Below are 18,100 nucleotides of genomic sequence, written 5' to 3'. Positions count from 1 at the left end.
TCAGGATCTGTTTCCAGAGTCTGATGTCTTTGTACTAATGTCTTTTTACTGTTTCAAGCTTCTGGAGTGGTTCACCCTCTGTGTCTCAAAGTGTCAGATCTCTGATCTCTGTATTCCTTGGTATTGAGGTCCCTCAACTGTTATGTTTCCAAGAGTGAGACAGTTCCTGTTGGGGGAGTCTCAGTCCCAGGGTATGAGGTCTGTGACTTATTAGGGGTCTGGTTCTAGGGTTTGGGGTCTCTGAGCAGTTTGGGGTTCTGTTATCAGTTTCTGACATCTCTCTAGTGTTTGGGGGTCTGTGCCCAAGTTGTATGTCACTGGGTCACTGGGCTATTTGGGGGTCTATATCCTAGGGTGTAAAGTTTGTCAACTCTGAGCATTTTTGCATTGTCTGTCTGCTGTGTGAGGTCTCTGGCATGTTTGTGGGTTTACTTTTCAGGTTGTGAGGTTAACTCTTTGAAGGTTTGTGTCCCATAATGGGAGGTGCTTGAGCTGTGTGGGCATACTTAGCCAGGATGTGATGTCTCTGAACTGTTTTCATGTCTGTCTCCCAGGTTAGAAGTTCTCTGAGTCATTTGGGAGCCTGTGTCCACAATGTGAGGTCCTAAGCCGTTTTGGGTCTGTGTTCCAGTTACGAAGTCTCTCCACTGTTTGTGGCCAACTTTGCACAAAGGTTTCAAAGCTGTTTGGTGATCCATGTCCATGACTGTCAGCCATCTGAAATCTTTCTGGATGAGGACAAAGGGCAAGTTCTATGAATGGTTTTGAGGACTGAGTCCAGGGTGTGATATTCCTGAAGCATTTAGAGGTCTGCGTTTAGAGTGGGAAGACTCCAAACTGTTTGGGGTCTGAGCCTAGGATATGAGGTTTCTAAGCTGTTTGGGGTCCGTGTCCAGGGGGTGTGATCTCAGTTCCTCGGGGATTTTGTCATAGGGTGTGAGGTCTTGAAGCTCTATAGAGGATTTGTGTCCACATTTTCAGGTCTGTGAGGCCTCTGAGCTGTTTGGGGATCTGTCTCAGTGTATAAAGGCTGTGAGCTATTTCGGGGAGCTCTATGTCCAGTATATGACATCTCCGAACAGGAATCTGTGTCCAGGGTGTGAGCCTCTCAGTAGTTTTCAGGCCTGTGTTCCAGCATATGTGATTTTAGGGCTCTCTAGTATTGTGTCCGTGGTGTGAGGTCTCTGGGCTGTCTGGTGGTCTGAGAAGAGGGTGTGAGGTCTCTGAACTGTTGGTCCATTTCTGTCCCAGTTTGTGAGTTCTCTGAGAAATTGGTGGATCTTTTTCCCTGATTGTGAAGTCTCTGAGCTTCCCGGAGGTCTGTAATCAGATTTCTAGGTCTCTGAGCTCTTTGGGTGTGTGGGTTACAAAGCATGAGGTGTCTGAAGTGTTTGGTATTGTCTGTTACCAATAGAATAGAAATATATTGATTCCTAGGCTGCCTTGGCTCTGAACTGTTGAGGGGTCTGTGTCAGAAGGCGTGAGGTCATGTTTGAGCTGTAAACAGATTTGTTTCCCAGGTATGAGTCCTGTGAGCAGGGTCTGTTTCCAGGCTGTGAGATCTCTAAGCTCTTGGGGTCTGCGTCAAAGACTTGAGTCTCTGAGTTGTTTGTGGCACTATATTCACATGTAAGGTCTCTGGGATGTTTACTTGTCTGTTTTCGAGGGTGTCTCTGAGCAATTTGTGGGTCTCTATCCAAGGTATGAGGTTTCAGAACCATTTAAGGATCTGTTTTCAGAGGGCGAGGTATCTCGGGTGTTTGGGCAGTCTGTTTCCAGGGTATGGCAGCTCATTTGTTTAGGGGTCTGTCCCAGGATATTAAGGATCTGAGGGGTTTGAAAGTCAATGATCAGGGTGTGGAGCCTCCAAATAGTTTGGGTAGTGACATCTCAAGTTGTAAGGTCTTTGAGATGGTTGTGCATCTCTGTCATCAAAGGAAAGTTATCTGATGTTTTGAGGTCTGAATCCCAGTATATGAGGCAGTATGTGAGGTCTAAGAGCTGTTTAGGAGTCTGTAGCCCATAGTTCAGTGAAACCTGTGTTACTTGCGGTGTGTCCAGTTATGAGAGCTCTGAGATATATGTAGGTGTGTATCCCAGGGTATGAGGTTTCTGAGAAGTTTGGAGTCAATATTCAGGGTATATGGTCTATGAGTCCTTATACCCTAGGTGCCCTGTGTATGTATGTCCTAGGTACCCTGTGTATGAGGTCTCTGGGCTCTTTGGGATCCTGTCACCTCTGTATGAGGTCTTTGAAATATTTGGGTATCTGTGTCATGGCACGTGAGGTCTCTGAGCAAAAACAAAGAGCACTGGCTCCCATTCAGGTTGAGAGATGATGAAAATGAGTAAGTATATCTGAAACGTGCTCTTCGTTCTCCACTTTATACCCTGGCACCATATAGATGCTCAATAAATATTTGCAGAAAAAGCTTCCCCAGCACACACAAACTTTTCATTTTGAATGCAGGAGGCAGATTTTGGGTTCAAAGCCTTTAAGAGCAGGGAAGTTCCAGCTAGAAGGTCTGGCTAGAATATTATCACATTTTAATATTTCCATTGATGTATTTCTCTGGTTATTTTTGTTTGCTTATGGCAAGTGATTATGGTTTTTCCATTTAGACAGCAGTGGATTTGGTTTTCTCTCTCTCCACTTTGCTCCATAGCACCTGAGGCCTGGGCACTTAGTCAGGCAGGAGGTGGCAGGGTCTAGCCAGACACTACCAGTCATGGCTGGTCACCACCAGTCATGGCCAGTCAAGACTGATCAAAGCTGGTTATGGCTAGTCTAAGCTGGTCAAAGCTGATCACGGCCAGTCAGGGCCAGAAACCACTGGTCATGGCTGGTCAGGATGGGTCAAAGCCAGTCATGGCCAGTCCAAACTAGTCAATTATAGTCACAGCCAGTCACAGCTGGTCCAGGTTAGTCACAGCAGGCCAAGACCAGTCAAGGCTGGTCAAAGCTGGTCAAAACTAGTCCATTTCAGTCCCTGCTAGTCCAGGCCAATCCAAGCCAGTTCAGGCTGATCACAGCCGTTTAAGCAGTCGAAACTGGTCAATCTCAGTCCAAGCCAGTCCTGATTGGTCAAGACGAGTTGAGGCCAGTCACGGCTAGCTACCACCAGTCACAGTCAATCATGACAAGTCAAAGTCGGCCAACACAGGTCAAGATCAGTCAAGTCCAGTCAAAACCATTTATGGCCAGTCTAAACCAGTCAATTTAATTGCATTGTTTTGAGATAGGGTCTGGCTCTTTTTTGGAGACAGACAGGCTGGAGTAGTGGTGAGATCTCAGCTCACTGCAACCTCTGCCTCCCAGGCTCAAGCAATCTTCCCACTTCAGCCTCAGTAGCTGGGACCACAGGCACATGCCACCACACCTGGCCAATTTTTGTATCTTTAGTAGAGACATGGTTTCACCACATTGCCCATGCTGGTCTCGAACTCCTGAGCTCAAGCAATCTGCCTGCCTCGGCCTCCCAAAGTGCTGGGATTAAAGATGTGAGCCACCACACCCAGCCTTAAGTGCATTTTTTTTTTTTTTTTTTTTTGAGACGGAGTCTCGCTCTGTCGCCCAGGCTGGAGTCCAGTGGCCGGATCTCAGCTCACTGCAAGCTCCGCCTCCCGGGTTTACGCCATTCTCCTGCCTCAGCCTCCGGAGTAGCTGGGACTACAGGCGCCCGCCACCTCGCCCGGCTAGTTTTTTGTATTTTTTAATAGAGACGGGGTTTCACTGTGTTAGCCAGGATGGTCTCGATCTCCTGACCTCGTGATCCGCCCGCCTCGGCCTCCCAAAGTGCTGGGATTACAGGCTTGAGCCACCGCGCCCGACCCTAAGTGCATTTTATTTTATTTTATTTTTTTTTTTGAGACGGAGTCTTGCTCTGCCGCCCAGGCTGGAGTGCAGTGGCCGGCTCTCAGCTCACTGCAAGCTCCGCCTCCCGGATTCACGCCATTCTCCTGTCTCAGCCTCCCGAGTAGCTGGGACTACAGGCGCCCGCCTCGTCGCCCGGCTAGTTTTTTGTATTTTTCAGTAGAGACGGGGTTTCGCCGTATTAGCCAGGATGGTCTCGATCTCCTGACCTCGTGATCCGCCCGTCTCGGCCTCCCAAAGTGCTGGGATTACAGGCTTGAGCCACCGCGCCCGGCCCCTAAGTGCATTTTAAAGTTTAAGTATAAAACAAACTTATTTTAGGTCAAGATGTTATATAAACAATGGTGTAAGTAATATGCTGTGGGGGCTGAAATTTTGAGGATTAGAGTCAGATGGCTGAGGTTTGAGGAACATGTTCCTGGGCAAACCCAGCTCCCAGCCTCTATCCCCTCAACCCCCACCCACACAAGCACCTCACATCTTGGTTTGTTCAGTCGACAGTTCATTTTATTGATGCCCACTCCAGGCTGCGTAGAGTTGAGGGGTGTACAAGAGGAGAACCAGATTCAGTCCATGCCTGGAGGTTAGTCTGGGGGGCCGGCGGGATGGACACACAGACAGACACATAGATCTGGCGTCTGATAGCAGGGCATACAGTCTCACGTAGGGGCACTCTGGGCACAGGTAGTCAGAAAGGACTTCCTAGAGAAGACCTCACAGGGGGTGGGGGAGCAAGAGGCAAGGCAGCCATCAGAACCTTCACCTTTTGTACATTTGTAGGCAGGTGACTTTTGAGACCAGTGGACCCAGGATGAGCGCAAAGGGCTGGGGTCTGGGAATGGCAGGCAGCAAGGGCTTCCCTCTCGCCTCGTCATCCCATAGTGGGGAAGCCATCTACCCCACTCCCAATTCTTGGCCTGTACTTTGCCTTCTGCCACATGGGCCCTTTCCTGGATCCACCTCCGTGGTTTTCAAGGCTTCCCTGAGACAATCCACGTGGACCAGGTGCTCTACCCAGTGCCTGGCACCTCATCACCACCCCATCAATGCACACTCTTGTCCTAAGTGCTATCTACGGACTATTTAGATCTTGGTTCCAGCTCTGAGTGGTGTCAGCGGTCTTGACACCCCAGGTCAGGGCCCCCAGCAACTGTAGAGCTCCCAAGAGCCCTAGGTACCTTCTCTGCACTGTGAAGGCAGAGCTTGGTCCCAACCCACCTCCAGGGCTGGCCAGCTCTGTACTGCCTTCCTCTTACTGCTCAGTGGGCCATGGACACCCACTTCCCTTCCAGTGGCATGTGGGCATCCACTTCTCAGATATGCAGCCCTAAAGAAGAGACCCTACAGCTCTTTGGGCCAACACTAGCCAGCTGTAAGCACGAGCAGAAACCAGCCTCAGCCCGTAGCCCAGGGACCCCTTTCTTTCACTAGTACAAAGTTTCTGTAGTCAGAGAACCAGCTTCATGTCGGGCTGGGCACTCTGGCCTCTGATGTCTGCCTGCCCTGGGGTTGCTTCCCCATACCTTTGGGGTAGTAAGGAGGAGGCCTGCAGTAGACCCCTCAAGCTCCAGGCAGAAGCAGGTGCAAAAACAAATATATTCTGGGGCTGGGCTGGGACTCACCCCTTGGACCTCCTTAATAGGCCATGAATCCCAACGACAGAAAGTCTTGATGTTGAAAAACTATTTCTGAAGGTGGGTGGGGGTTTGTAAGTGCAACCCACAGATGGGGCTGGGACAGGGAAAGGGGACTCCTGGAGTCAGTCCTCACCACGGCCACAGCCCTGAACGTAGAGCAGGTAGGAGCAGGTGGGGGCAGGTGGAGGCAGGCGAGGCCCTGGCAGTCATTCTCGACAGGAGGGCAGCGGTGGGGGAGGTGCGTGTAGCTTCAGGCCCCCTCGGTCAGTCTGGCCTCAGACTTCTAAGGGCTAGAAGAGGTATTTGCGGCAGGACTCAGTCCCACACTTGCACTCAATACGGACCCGCTTCTTAGGGGAGCCAGGGAGCCCAGCCAGGCCAAAGTTGGAATCCATGCGGGTGCTCTCCATGTCCACGGGGTCCACTGTGGAGTCACAGCCAGGGAGGAGAGGAGGGAAGGAGGCAGGAGGGAGGGGGAGGAGGGAGGGAGGAAGGCAGGAAGGAGGCAGGGGACTTGTTAGAAGCCTGGATGAAGGGTCCCACTACCCTTTATACCATGAGACCAAGGATCTTGGGGGCTGGGAGCAACTCTGGAATTTGAGTTGGGAGGAGATCTTAGGGTTGGTGGTTTGGGGCTAGGGCCAGGGCTCAGCACTGGAGGTTGTTCAGGTCAGGGGTTGAGGAATGCTGGGGGAGGCAAGGAGCTGTCAGGGAACCAGGAGGGTCATTTTAGGTGGGGGGGGGGGGGGGGGGGCAGGGGCAGGAGTAGAGGGCCACCTGGGCATCAGAGGTACATCTGAACTCTCCTACCAAAGACCTACCTTTGAGGGTCTCAGAGGTGGCTAGCTTATCAAGGAGGGGACTGGCTGGAGGCCACAAGGGTGTCCAGAGGCTTGGGATGAAGAAGGCCAAAGGGAGCTAGGAGTGGGGAGGGGCTGGGGGATGAGGGAAATTCAGTCAAGACTGGAGTCAGGAGTGTCTTAACTCTCCGGGAATCTTGGGAGAAGTTGGTATGAATGCCTCAGGGTTAGGGTTCAGGGGCTGGGAATGAGGAGACTCAAGGGGTAGGTAGGGGTCTAGTAGTCCGAATGGGGACTGGGAGTCAGGAAGAGCATCTTAAAGCCCCCGCTACAGAATTTTCCTTGGTTCTCTGAGTGATTGGTGTGCCTTCGGGAGGGGTCCTTGTGTCCTAAGTCACAGTGCGCCCCTGCCCCCAGTCCCGTGCCACCCCCACCTTGCATGTTGTAATCAAAGGTGAGCTCCTCGCCTGCCCGGATGGTTCTTGTGGCAAAGAAAGCGATGCGGGGCAGCCGCTCGTCAAGGTTGTCTATGAAGACGTTGTACACCTGCAGGTTGGGGTCACACTGGGCGAGAAAGAACAGTTGGGAGAGTGAGGAGGGGTCCCAGTCTGCCCCTCTTGACCCCCTGCCCGCCTGCCGGGGGTACCCACACTGTGGTTGACAAAGTGGGAGATGTTGCCATAGTAGGCGGCATCCACGGTGTACACGTCCTCCACGTAGTCCAGGTCAAAGAGGTAGGTGGCACCCTGGCGGTCGTAGATCTGGCCCCGTCGCTCCGCCTCCTCTGAGGTAATGATCTAGGGAAAGGGCCATGGGTGAGGGGAGATTGACTGCGAAGGCTCAGGAAAGCCGGCACTGCTTCTGACCTCCGAAGGACAGGGAGCAGGAGGCACCCCTGCCCATGGACACACGCAGGCAGTGACGCAGAGGTCTGTTGGCCCTTCTTGGGGAGCTGGGCCTCAGTTGGCAACCACCCGGCCCGCCTCAGGCCTCTGGCTAACAGGAGTCGTCCCTGGCGGTGAACGCAGGCTGGCCTGGCCGCAGGGCTCAACTGGGGCCTTGTGAGCGCCTCCTGCCGCCACCCAGCAAGCTCTTGCCCAAGAACCCCTGGAGCCTCCAGCACCCTGGGACGGAGCAGGAAGGTGATCAGGAGAGACCAAAGCAAGGGCAAGAAAGAAAGTGACCCGGGGTGCCACGGGGAGAGACACTGACTGATCCAGGCAAGGGAGCCTGAGCCCGTGTAGGACCCAGCAGGGAGGGCGTGGGGAGAGGGGAAGAAGAGATCCAGGCCATGGGGAAAAGGGGCAAGGGCCTCAGGCAAGAGAGGTGGAGGCAGAGGCAGAGGGAGGCCGAGGTCCAGAGAGCCAGAAAGAGGCTGAGGCTACACACTTCAGAGACAGCAGCAGAGAGGGAGGAAAGATGAAGGGAGAGCACGGTGAGAGGAGCTCTCCCTCGGCCCAGGGCTGTGTGGTATCAACTGGTGCTTCAGACAGCAGTGGGTGCCTCCTCCCAGCTGGGTCCCTGCCTGTCCTAGGAAACAGGAAGCTTTGCTGCCATCCTAGCCCCAGCCTGTCCTTGCCTCCCAATCCAACCCAACAAATCTCTCCTCTGCGGCCCCATGGCCTCTCTTCCCTGAGGTCAGCAATGGCAGCCTCCTGGCAATCCCCAAGCATAGCTGACCAGGCCCTTCCCTGGGTGGGGGTCCCACTGTACCTCAGCCAAGAACAGTGCACAGCACACAGGAGACACATGGGGACTGCTGTTTACTTTGATTCTGCTTGCTGGCTTAGCAGCCTGTCCTCTAAGTGCCAGCCCTCCAGGTAGCTCCAGCACTCCCCTGCCACACTTTTTCCTTCCCCTCCCTTCTCCAGAGACCCCTCTCAGGCCTCCTTCCTTGCTCACCCTCATGTGGGCCGGTGACCATGCCCTTCTGACTTGGGAATCCATCTCCTTAGCTAGGATGGCCACACTGGTGTTCTCCCTGGCTGTCCCCTCAAGGCTGTGTTCCATGCCAACGGCTGACTAACAATGCCTTGAGGAAACCAAGATGTACCCCCCCGCCCTCAGGCCACACTACCCACTGCCCCGTGCTCCAGTTCTGTTCCTTGAGGAACCTGGCTCCCCTGCACCCTGTTTTTGTTTGTTTACTCATCCATTCAGTGGGTTTTTATTGAGGCCTTCCTTGTGCCCAGTCCCAGCACCCAGGGCTCATGGTCTGATCAGGGAGACACAGGAACCAGGCCCGGTCACCATTCTCAGGGGTCACAGGTGGGTAGGGGATACACAGGAAGCAGGATTGGTCCCTTCCCTCAAGGGGTCAAAGTCTGGTCACAGACAGATTCAGACACCCACAGTGTAAGATTGTGATCAGAAAACAATGCTTAGGGCTTGAGGGGAAATGGAGAAGAGAAGGATTCTCTAAAACAAGTTGCAGATCATAAAAGGGCTTTACCACCTGGTGGAAGAGTGGGGACTCTCTCCTAAGGGCCACAGCATGAGGGTGGAATATGTCAAGATCAGTCTCCGTGAACTCTGGAGAACACATAGTCTTCCTTGTGGCATCAGCTCAAACAGATGGGATCTCTCTGGGCAGCCTTCCAAGCTTCCCGTTCTTCCCCTACCTCAAAAGCTGGCCACTTGTCTGATAAAGCCCTGGGATCAAAGGGCAGCCTCTCCCAGGCTCACGGGCCTAGTGGGTGGGGTATGAGCCATCTTTTTCACTGTAGGGCCCTCCTCGAGCCAGGGGGAGTGCCCACATCCTCCCTGGTCTCCATCTTCATGCCTATTCTGCCACCACCTGCTCTCCCAATTTCACCAGGAGTGAGTCATACTGCAGGCCCTCCAGGGCACAAACGCTTCCTGGTTCCTTCTCCTTTTCAGTCCCATTCTCTAATGACTGGTCAACCCTGAAAGCTTGGGAACAGATCCGCCTGTCTCTGCTCCCTAACAGCTCTCCAGAATGAATAGAAAAGACAGGCTATAAGCTGGCAGTTCTGAGAGGGTGCTGACATGATTGGGAACTAGAAGACCTGGAGTCAGCTGCTGCTCTGCCCCCTCCTGGACATGGGATCCTGAATGTTCTCTCTGCCTGTTTCCTCAGCCAAAAAAAAAAAAAGCTACAGCCTGGCAGGGCACCAGTTTTAGACATTATTTGGGCCTTTATTTTTTTTTATCCATTGTACTACTTTTGTGATTTTAATGAAGTTATTCCACCTCTGGGCCTCAGTTTTCTCATCTGCAGAATGGAATGACAGTGACAAAATCCCAACCTGACAGGGACTGTTGTAAAGATGCATACAAGATCATGGATGTGAAAGGTGTTCCTGTTTCTGATAGGAGAGTGAGCAATGTTAGGAGTGGTTATGAGGACCACTTATAAATATAAGGCACACCCTTATTTTATGTGCCCTTTACCAAGAAAGGAAAAACTGCTGTTAATTATAAATGATACACCATGATTTAATTAAGACATCTTCATTTCAGAGATGTTAAAATAGGAAGAAAATGCATGTTTTAGAATGGGTAAAATAGGCTGGCATTATCTCTTGGGTGAGGATGGGAATGTTCTGCAGGAATGTGAAAGTTCTGACCCAATGTGGGAGGCTGCAAAGGAGGGAAGGGCAGCTCCCATGGAGGGAGCTCTTGGTACAGACTGTCAGTACATGTCCCAGCTGAAGAAGGACAGTAGATAGCATGGTGTGCAGATAGGCCCTTGATTCCGTAACACCCTGTCAGCGTCTGGGACGGCACTACAGAATCAAGTAAATTAGAACTGCTGCAACGAAATTTATGACTATTACCCCAAGTAGGATAAATAAAGACTACAAATAGGACCCTATCCGGTCAGGCTGGGTCCTGTAGCCAGATGGGTTACAAAAAAACTTGGTCTTCTGGACATTTTGGATTTGCTGAAGTTTGGACTGTGCTGATAATGTTTGTATCAAACTTACTGTGTACTGAACACTGTTCAAGTGCTTTTTCCAAGTGCTTGATACATAGTAACTCATTTAATTTTTGTAACAAGTGTGTGAGTTGAGTGCTATTATCGTTCCCATTTTGTAGATTAGTAAATGCAGGCACAGAGGTTAGTGACTGCTGATGAGTAGTGGAGCTGGGATTCAGCCTCAGGCAGTCAGGATCCAGAGTCCACTCTCCTAACCATTTGCTATGCTGTCTCTTCAGAGGGGGATGCAGGAAGATGAGTTTGGCTCTTTCTGGAGGCCTGTGGCACCATCAGGAGGACCACAGGTCTGAGAGTGCTGGAGGGCGACCAGGAAATAGTGCAGCAAGAATGTGTGGAGAGCAGGAAGGGTGAGGACAGGGCTGAGAGGATCCCTGGAAACCTTCATGTTTCCAGGGTAGAGGATTAAAGACACTAAGGAAGAGCAGCCAGAAAACTCTCAGGCCCAGGAGGGTCCGAGGCCGCCCTTGGGGTATAAAGTCTTCCTTCTCGACTGTCGGGACCCTGTGTGGTGGACAGTGTTTCCTCCAGATGCCAGTACAGTGAGGCTGAGATACTTCTTGCTCTGTGCAGCCCCTAGGACAGTGGACTGTCGGGGTCCTGTGGGGTCTGGACATGTCCTCCTCCAGAGAGTTTGGGTTCCTTCAACCTCTGGACACTTCCTCCAGAGTGTCAGGACACTGAGGGCATGGACACTTACCCCGATACTGTCAGGGTGCCCTTGGGTATAGACTAGATCTCCAGGCTGTCTGGATCCCTCTGGGGTGAGGACACTTCTTTTTCCTGACTGTCATGACAGCATGGGTGTGGACACTCCTAAATCAGACCAGGTCCTCTAGAGTGTGGAGAGCACAAGCTCTTCCTCCAGGTCACTGGAGTCACTGTGAGACATGGACTTCCTACAGATTATCAGGACTCTCTCCCCCTCCCACTATCAGGAGCCCTCAGGGTATGGACACCTCCCCACTCCTCCTTCCAGATGGCCAGGTCCTGTGGCATGTGGACATCTCCTCCAGCAGGCCAGCAGGGTTATCTGGACAGGGTGTGGCTGTCTCCTTGCCCAGACTGTCAGGGTCCTCTGTGGTATAGATTGTTCTGCCCAAGATTATCTCTGTCCCTGTGGGGTGTGACCCTCTCTACTTTACAGTTTCTCAGAGCAGGAGCCTCTCCTTGTCATCAGTATCAGTGCTACAGTGTGGACACCTTCATGTGAGTGTTCCTCAGGCCAGTTTCTGTCACTTTCCAACCATATCACACCCCTAAGGGACCTATGGAAATATATAGAGGTATCTGGGGCTGTCACTATGACAGGGCACACTCATGGATTTAAATGGTAAAGGTCCAGGAATGCTAAATGTCCCCCAATGCATGAGACAGTTCTACATAACAAAAATTCATCTCATCCCAAATGCTAACTGCATCCCATCTTAGAATGTGACATTTTTCTGTTGCAGATACTTGTTATCTACTTGCTAGTTATGGCTATGCTTTAGCCTTGTGCAGCTGGGCACATGGCTAAAGCACATCCCGTTGCCTCCCTTGCACGGAGGTGAGAGGCCAGTGACTCAGTTCCAACCAGTGGAGCATGGGCAGAAGTGATGGGGGCTGCATCTAGGCCTGGCCCACTAGGATGGGCCCCTTCTATCCCCCACTTGGCCCGCCTGCCAGGCAATGCTGAGGATCTAGTGGTGACTCCAAGGCTTCAAGGCACAGCAAAGGCACAGGAGGGAAAGAGCCTCGGTATCCCAGTCGCTGTGTGAAAGGATACCCACCCAAACCCCCACAGTGGACTGTTCCATAAGCAAGCAAACTTGTAATGTGCAAAGTCACTAAGATGAGGGGGTTGTTTTTACAATGGCTGGCTTGCCTACTACACTCAGCTTTCCCCAGTGTCCTGAAAGTCTAAAGGAGTTAGCCAACCTTTGTCCAAAGCATGTCTCATCCTACTCCAGACTGCGTTCCTTCTGTGCAGACTGGTAAAACAATGCTCCTCAGGCAGATACTGCTTGGTGATAAGATGGGCCTTTGTGAAATGAGAGGAGGAAGTGCCTTTCCAGCTGATGCAGCCCTATGCCAGACCATATGGCCTGATACAAGGAATGCTAAGGCTGCCTGGATCTCAGCTCCCACTTTTCTTCTTTGCTAAGTACCCTGATAAAGTCAACCCAGTGCAGAAGTATTTCGGTGTTTCTGTAACCACCAGCATGGCCATGCTGGTGTGTACCAGCTTGGAATACTTGTCCCTGCCCGATGTCCCTATGACACTCAGTGTACCAGGCCTTTCCCATAGGGAAAGCAGGGAGTTGTAGACACACAGTGAGGAGAGCTGGGTGCACACTGTGAACACAGGGTGGGAAGAGCTGCACACACACACTGGTCCCATCTCCCTACCTCTCCCACGTACTCCATGACGAAGCTGTTCTTGCGAATCTTCTCCAGGGTGCGGACGCCCCAGCCACGCCCATCATCCGTGCGGAAGATGCAGAGGTCATATCGGATGCCTTTCTGTACCACGCGATTCGGGCAGTCATAGCCACAGCGGCAGCGGGAGTTGCACTCGTAGATGGGCAGCCCGGCTCGAAGCCGCACCTGGCCCTGGTCATTGTAGGCAAACTTGTGCAGTGACGCCCCCGGGCAGCAGCCTCCAGTGGGTGCCCACAGACAGTCCTGGCACTCGCAGCCCACAGCCACCTGGTTGAGGGTGATGCCCTCACCAACACGGTACTCATTGATGTACACGAAGGCCCGCGGGGGGCCGTCCAGGTCCACCTCATTCTCTACAGTGATGCGTCCCAGATGGCTGCGCTTGGCATTGAGCTCCTGCTCCCAGCGACGGAGCGCCCGCCTCTGCTTGGCCTTCTGCACCAGGTAGTTGGCCAAGCTTGGGTCCAGGTGCCGGGGGGTCTTTGACCGGTGGTGCCGCCGGAGCAGCTCCCTCTCTAAGTCCTTGTGGAACTGCTTGAGGATACGCACACACTTGAGATTCTGCCGTGGCTCCCAGGTGCTCTCTGAGTCTGGATATCCGCGCCATTTCACCAGGTAATATTCCTGTTCCTGTTGGGGGTGGGTAGGGGAACGGTGGTACCATAAGTGGTGAGATCTTTGGGCCCGCCTTCATGGGGCTTCCATCCCAAAGCTGATGGATAACACCTAACCCACCCCACCCCTTTTCTGGAATGACTTCATGCAGTGGTTAAAAAGCATGGGCTCTAGAGTGAGGATTACCAGGTTCAAATCCTGCTCTCCCCCTTACTGTCTGTCCAAACTGTTCCAACTTTTAATTAATCTCCCAAACCCACTCCCCTCCTTGGTATTCCCCATCATCAGCTTCCTCCTTCTAGCTGTTCAGACCGGAACTCCTGGAGTCAGACTTGAATCCTCTTTTGTTCACACTTCCGACATCTACCCTCCGCACATCCTGTTAGCCCCACCTTCAAAATACATCCATTGACAAACCATCGTCACTGCCACCACTGTGGCTCACCTGGACCCTGACAAGTCCTTGCCTGTTTTAGGCAGCTTACATGTATTATTAACTAACTTAATCCTCACAACCCGACATGAGGTGGATGCTCCTAGTCATCCCCCTTTTATGACAAAGGAAATGAAATACTGAGGGTTTGGGTAGGTAAACACAACCAGGACTGGAACCCAAGCATGCTGACTCCAGTTTGTTCTCCTAACCATCCTGCCACTCCCCTTTCTGGCAATAACTCCCCATTTCACAGTTGTTAGGGGATTAAATGAGTTTCCGAGAGGAAGCACCTGGCACACTGAAAGTGCTCAATAGCCGTTAGCTATTGACATTTCCACTCCAGGGTTCAGCATCTCAATCTTTGCAGTTACTTTGTATTCCTAGGGAGATGGGAAGAGAATTCCTTCCGGCTCCTGCCCCCATCAGAAAGCTACTTAGTTTCTCTATCTGTAACATAGGGATAAAAGGGTCTGTTCATCCTATTTTTTCAGGGTCAGAGGAGAAAATTCCCTTTGGAAACAGATGTGGGCAGTTGGGGACAAGAGGGCAGGACACTAACTTCCTTGTGACCTGTCCCCTCCCAGAGCATGGTCACCCCAGACTCACGCGGATCTTCTTGTAATCGCACAGGTACTCGACTTCAAAGTCATAGAGGTTCCTCTTAGAGATACCGAGGGCAGGGCAGGAGAGCTTGGCCAGGCGGCACAGGTCCTGCAGCTGATTCCAAGAAGACTTGCAACATACGCTGCAGCCTGGATCAAGCGGGGCAGAAAGAACTTTACTGGGCAGTCTGACAAGGCCAGGAGTCAAAGGGGACCCCAAATCCTCCCTGGGACGTCCCAAAGACTGCCTAAGAGTCAGGGAAATTTAATCCACAGGCCTTCCCCAATGCTGAGACTGTTCTACAACAGAAATGTGCTTTGAACCCCAATGCTCACTGCCCAAGGCTGCCCCTGGAGCAGCAGACCTCTGAGTGGGGTTTGCAACATGAATTGTCCTAAAGGAATCTATTTCCAGAGCTTCAAACTCCATGTCATTCCTAATACTGCCTGCAAACCTGCTTTGGGTTCAGGACCTGACTACCCTTCTCTCCACTTTGCAAAAGAAAGAGAACAACCCCCCATCTCAGTAGGATGCAATGCCCCGAGGTGTTGGGGGCGGCGGGCACGGATGGGAGGACAAGATTAAAACCTCCAGGGCACCAAACAAAGGCTAACTGGGAAGACTGGTCTTTAATCCCTTATCTCAAACTCCTGGGCCAGATGTGTTTTGGAATTCAAAATTTTTTGGATTTTACAAAACTAGTTCTAGGATACATCACCTAACACCGCCAGCGTGGCCACGGGACATCAAGCTGTAATCAAATGCATTAACCGTCCTGCAGCAAAAGTATGAATTTCCCACATTAAATAGGAGAAATAGAGATATAAAATAGCCTCACAGAATAGTTCCACTTTATAATCTACTTTTGCCATAAATGGTGCCAAATTTAAGAAAAGGATTTCAGTTTTCAGGGCTTTTTAGATTTCGGAATGATGAGCAAGAGATTGTGGAATGATACTACATTACAGGAAGGCTCCTTAAATGATCAATCTGGGTGCCTTAAATCCACAAGGTATATTTTTTCACACTACATTTTGACTTTCTGTCTCATCCACCTTTCTGTGAAGAGTAAAGCTCATCCAAAGGTTATGCTCTGAATTTATACGCAAAGCAGTACAGATTAGTGACACTGATTCTTTTAAATATACCTGGTATATTTCTGGGGCTGCCAAAATTTTGTAAGACATAGAGATTTTAAAAATAGATTTCTTTCTGATTCAAGGCACATTCTTAATCAATGTGCTTTAGAAGCCATTTTATCAAATCAGGTCTCAAAAACATTCCAAGGGCAGTCAGTCCTCATCTACTTCATCTTTTTAAAATGTTTAATATTTCTGCCTCCCATTGCAAAAATCACACTTAAACTCTAGATGTCAACCTAAAAACGTACAAGAGCTTTTCAAAATTATTTCATGTGCAAGCCATACCCCCCCACTTAGGCAAGACCAAGTGGAGATCGAGCCGCATGTGCCCACGCTTTCCTCTCCTGGCAAACCCCTTCCTTCACTTGCATTGGAAACCCCACTTAAGTGGTCCCAACTAATACCTCCAGCTGCTGGCTCCGGAACTGGCCACAGGTGGACTCTCCTGAACCCCTCAGAGGTCCCCCCACTTGTGGAACCCGTCCTCCCTGCGGCTTTTGTCACATAGAGGGGCCCCCCAACATAACTGAGTCACCCCTCTTTCCCTGCACATGGGGGAGTCCAGCTGTCCTATTAGGAAGGCCCCATTTCCCTCTTCTGGGGGATCCTCTATTCCAAACCCTTCCCCCATCACGCCGAGAGGCGATACGTTCCCCCTGAAGAGTTCCCTGTCCCCGCACTCTGAAGGGGGGGGTCTGTCCCCCTTATCTTCCCTCCCCTTCCGGCGTCTCGCGTGGACACCGAATGGGTAACGGTCACCGGGGGCCGATTTTCCCGCGCGCGGGCGCGGCCTCCCCGACAAGCCCCCGCGCGTGCGCGCGCCGGTCCGGTCGCGATCTGCGGCGCGCGCCCCCCTCCTGCGTCCCCAGTTAGCCCCAGGCCCGCTGCGTTCCGAGGTACGCGCCCCCTCCCCTGAGCCCCGCCCAGCCCCGCGCACCAGGCCCGCGCTCCCCGAGCTCCATCCTTTCCGCGCCGAGCTTCCGGCGCCGGGGCCTCAGACGCCGGGGTCCTGAGCTGGCGACGCCACCCCTCCAGCCCACCCGGCCCGGCCAGCGGGCCCGCGCCTCTGTCTCCACTGCTTCACCTTTTAAATTTTCCGCCATCTTTCCCCACGGCTAACGACATTCGGGCCTAGCCGGCCTCGCGAGAAGAGAGCTCGCGCGGGCGTGGCCAGGAACGCGCAGCCTATTGGCCGCGGCTCGCGACTCGCAGCACCCGCGCGGACCAACCGGAGAGCCGTGACCGAACCCCTCCCTGCCGCCCGGCTGGGTCCCGGAGGCGGGTGCTCGCCGCACTTTCCCAGAGTGCGTCTGGGCGGCGGCGGCAGCGGGAGCGACAGTGGCGGTAGCTAAAGTTGCCCGAGGCCCTGCCCGTGCGCTGATCTGTCTGTCATACTGCTAGCCAATCACCTCATCAGCCAGTCACAGTGGCTCCTGAGTTCTGTCATACTCCCTATTATCACCGTCAGTCAGCCCGTCATCACATTTTAACCCCAAGCAGGCCGGGGCTCCCAGGTGGACTAGCGCCACATCCAACCGCTCAGGCGGTTGCACCAGACGGGTGCCTAATCAGACCCCCGGCCCCCATCCACACTGCTGGGCAGTCAATACCGGCTTCCATTTGTGCCCCCGGCCAGCGGCGACTCCTTGGAGGCAGGCAGACAGCACTGTTAGCCAGCCAGCCTTATCATTCCCTATTACCGTCTTGTCCTCAATCAGTCCTCCTTTCCACCCACCATAGCTCTGGGACCAGCTGCGATTCTCCCTGGCTAAATCCTCTCATAGACTGCAGCATCCAGCCATGCCCCCAGGCGGGCTGTGATTAGGTCGGGGCAAGCTGTCATTGTCAGCATCTAATACAGCCCTGTCGGACACTATCAGTTGATCACTGTCTTTCCCTCAGATTACTTCTCATTCACACCATGATCAGTCACAACACCCAGCTAGGCCCTCAAAGCAAATAGTCACAGCAACTAGAGGTACGATTAAGCCTCCACACCACCTGTCAGTGGGTCAGCCAGTCTGTCATTTCTCAGGCGACTCATCCCCACCATTGGTCAATCAGTCTCCTCTGATGCGTTGAAGCTGAGATTCTATCAGGGCAGACAGTCCGTAACCACGTACAGCCATCGAGTCAGACAGTTATGCTGATTTTGCTGCTGGCCAGCTGGCCTGTGACTCGTTCAATCCGCCCCTCATCACATCGTCAGTCATTCTCAGCATCCGACTGACCACACCGTCTGTCAGGTGATCAGTCAGTCATAGCACCCAGCCAGGCCCTCCAGCATGCTGTGATTCGAGCAGCGTGGACAGTTGATTACCAGATGCAGCTGCCTAGCAAGCAGCCACGGATATGTTGACCAGTCAGCCTGAAGTTTCCCCAGGTGGCCCTCCTTTACACAGTGCCAGACAGTATAACATCTAGACATTCCCCCAGGCCAGCTGTGATTCCTGACAATAGTCATTCACAACATCTGGCCACCCAGGCAGGCAGTAGCACCACGGACCATCAGTCAGCCAGCCTGCAAGTCCTCAGGAGGCTGCCTGTCTTTTCCACTGTCAGGCTACCAGCCCCAGCTAGTCCTAGGCAGGCTGTCATTCAGTTAGAT

At 52.6% G+C, this 18,100-nt stretch overlaps 1 protein-coding gene and 1 long non-coding RNA gene across 5 annotated transcripts in view; one reads left to right on the top strand and one right to left on the bottom strand.

Annotated features, from left to right (window-relative positions):
* LOC117078275 overlaps positions 1–14,377 on the top strand; it is a 40,588-nt gene extending 26,211 nt beyond the window's left edge. Inside the window, exons 2-3 of the long non-coding RNA XR_004434962.1 lie at positions 12,712–13,311; positions 14,239–14,377. This is a non-coding gene — a long non-coding RNA (uncharacterized LOC117078275). The remainder of the gene's footprint in view (positions 1–12,711; positions 13,312–14,238) is intronic.
* SUV39H1 (suppressor of variegation 3-9 homolog 1) lies at positions 4,360–17,810 on the bottom strand. 4 transcript variants are annotated; one of them, XR_004434961.1, is made up of 7 exons: positions 17,494–17,639; positions 14,354–14,499; positions 12,664–13,326; positions 6,962–7,108; positions 6,746–6,875; positions 6,333–6,446; positions 5,808–5,935 (listed from the first exon to the last, which is right to left on the bottom strand). XR_004434961.1 is itself a non-coding variant. In XM_033201782.1 (6 exons), the coding sequence occupies exons 1-6, from the start codon at positions 17,543–17,545 to the stop codon at positions 5,802–5,804; spliced, it is 1,272 nt and encodes a 423-aa protein (XP_033057673.1). In that variant the 5' UTR covers positions 17,546–17,810; the 3' UTR covers positions 4,360–5,801. The 4 variants fall into 4 exon arrangements, 3 of the variants coding, with proteins under 3 accessions (XP_033057673.1, XP_033057674.1, XP_033057675.1); XM_033201782.1 differs by lacking the exon at positions 6,333–6,446 and having other exon boundaries at positions 4,360–5,935; positions 17,494–17,810; XM_033201783.1 differs by lacking the exons at positions 6,333–6,446; positions 17,494–17,639 and adding an exon at positions 16,577–16,671 and having other exon boundaries at positions 4,364–5,935.
* Positions 17,811–18,100: the final 290 nt, after the last annotated feature.

Source organism: Trachypithecus francoisi, unplaced genomic scaffold, assembly GCF_009764315.1.
Source record: "Trachypithecus francoisi isolate TF-2019V2 unplaced genomic scaffold, Tfra_2.0 Lachesis_group6, whole genome shotgun sequence".
Classification (NCBI taxonomy): Eukaryota; Metazoa; Chordata; class Mammalia; order Primates; family Cercopithecidae; genus Trachypithecus; species Trachypithecus francoisi.
This window is presented reverse-complemented; position numbering and strand designations above follow the sequence as displayed.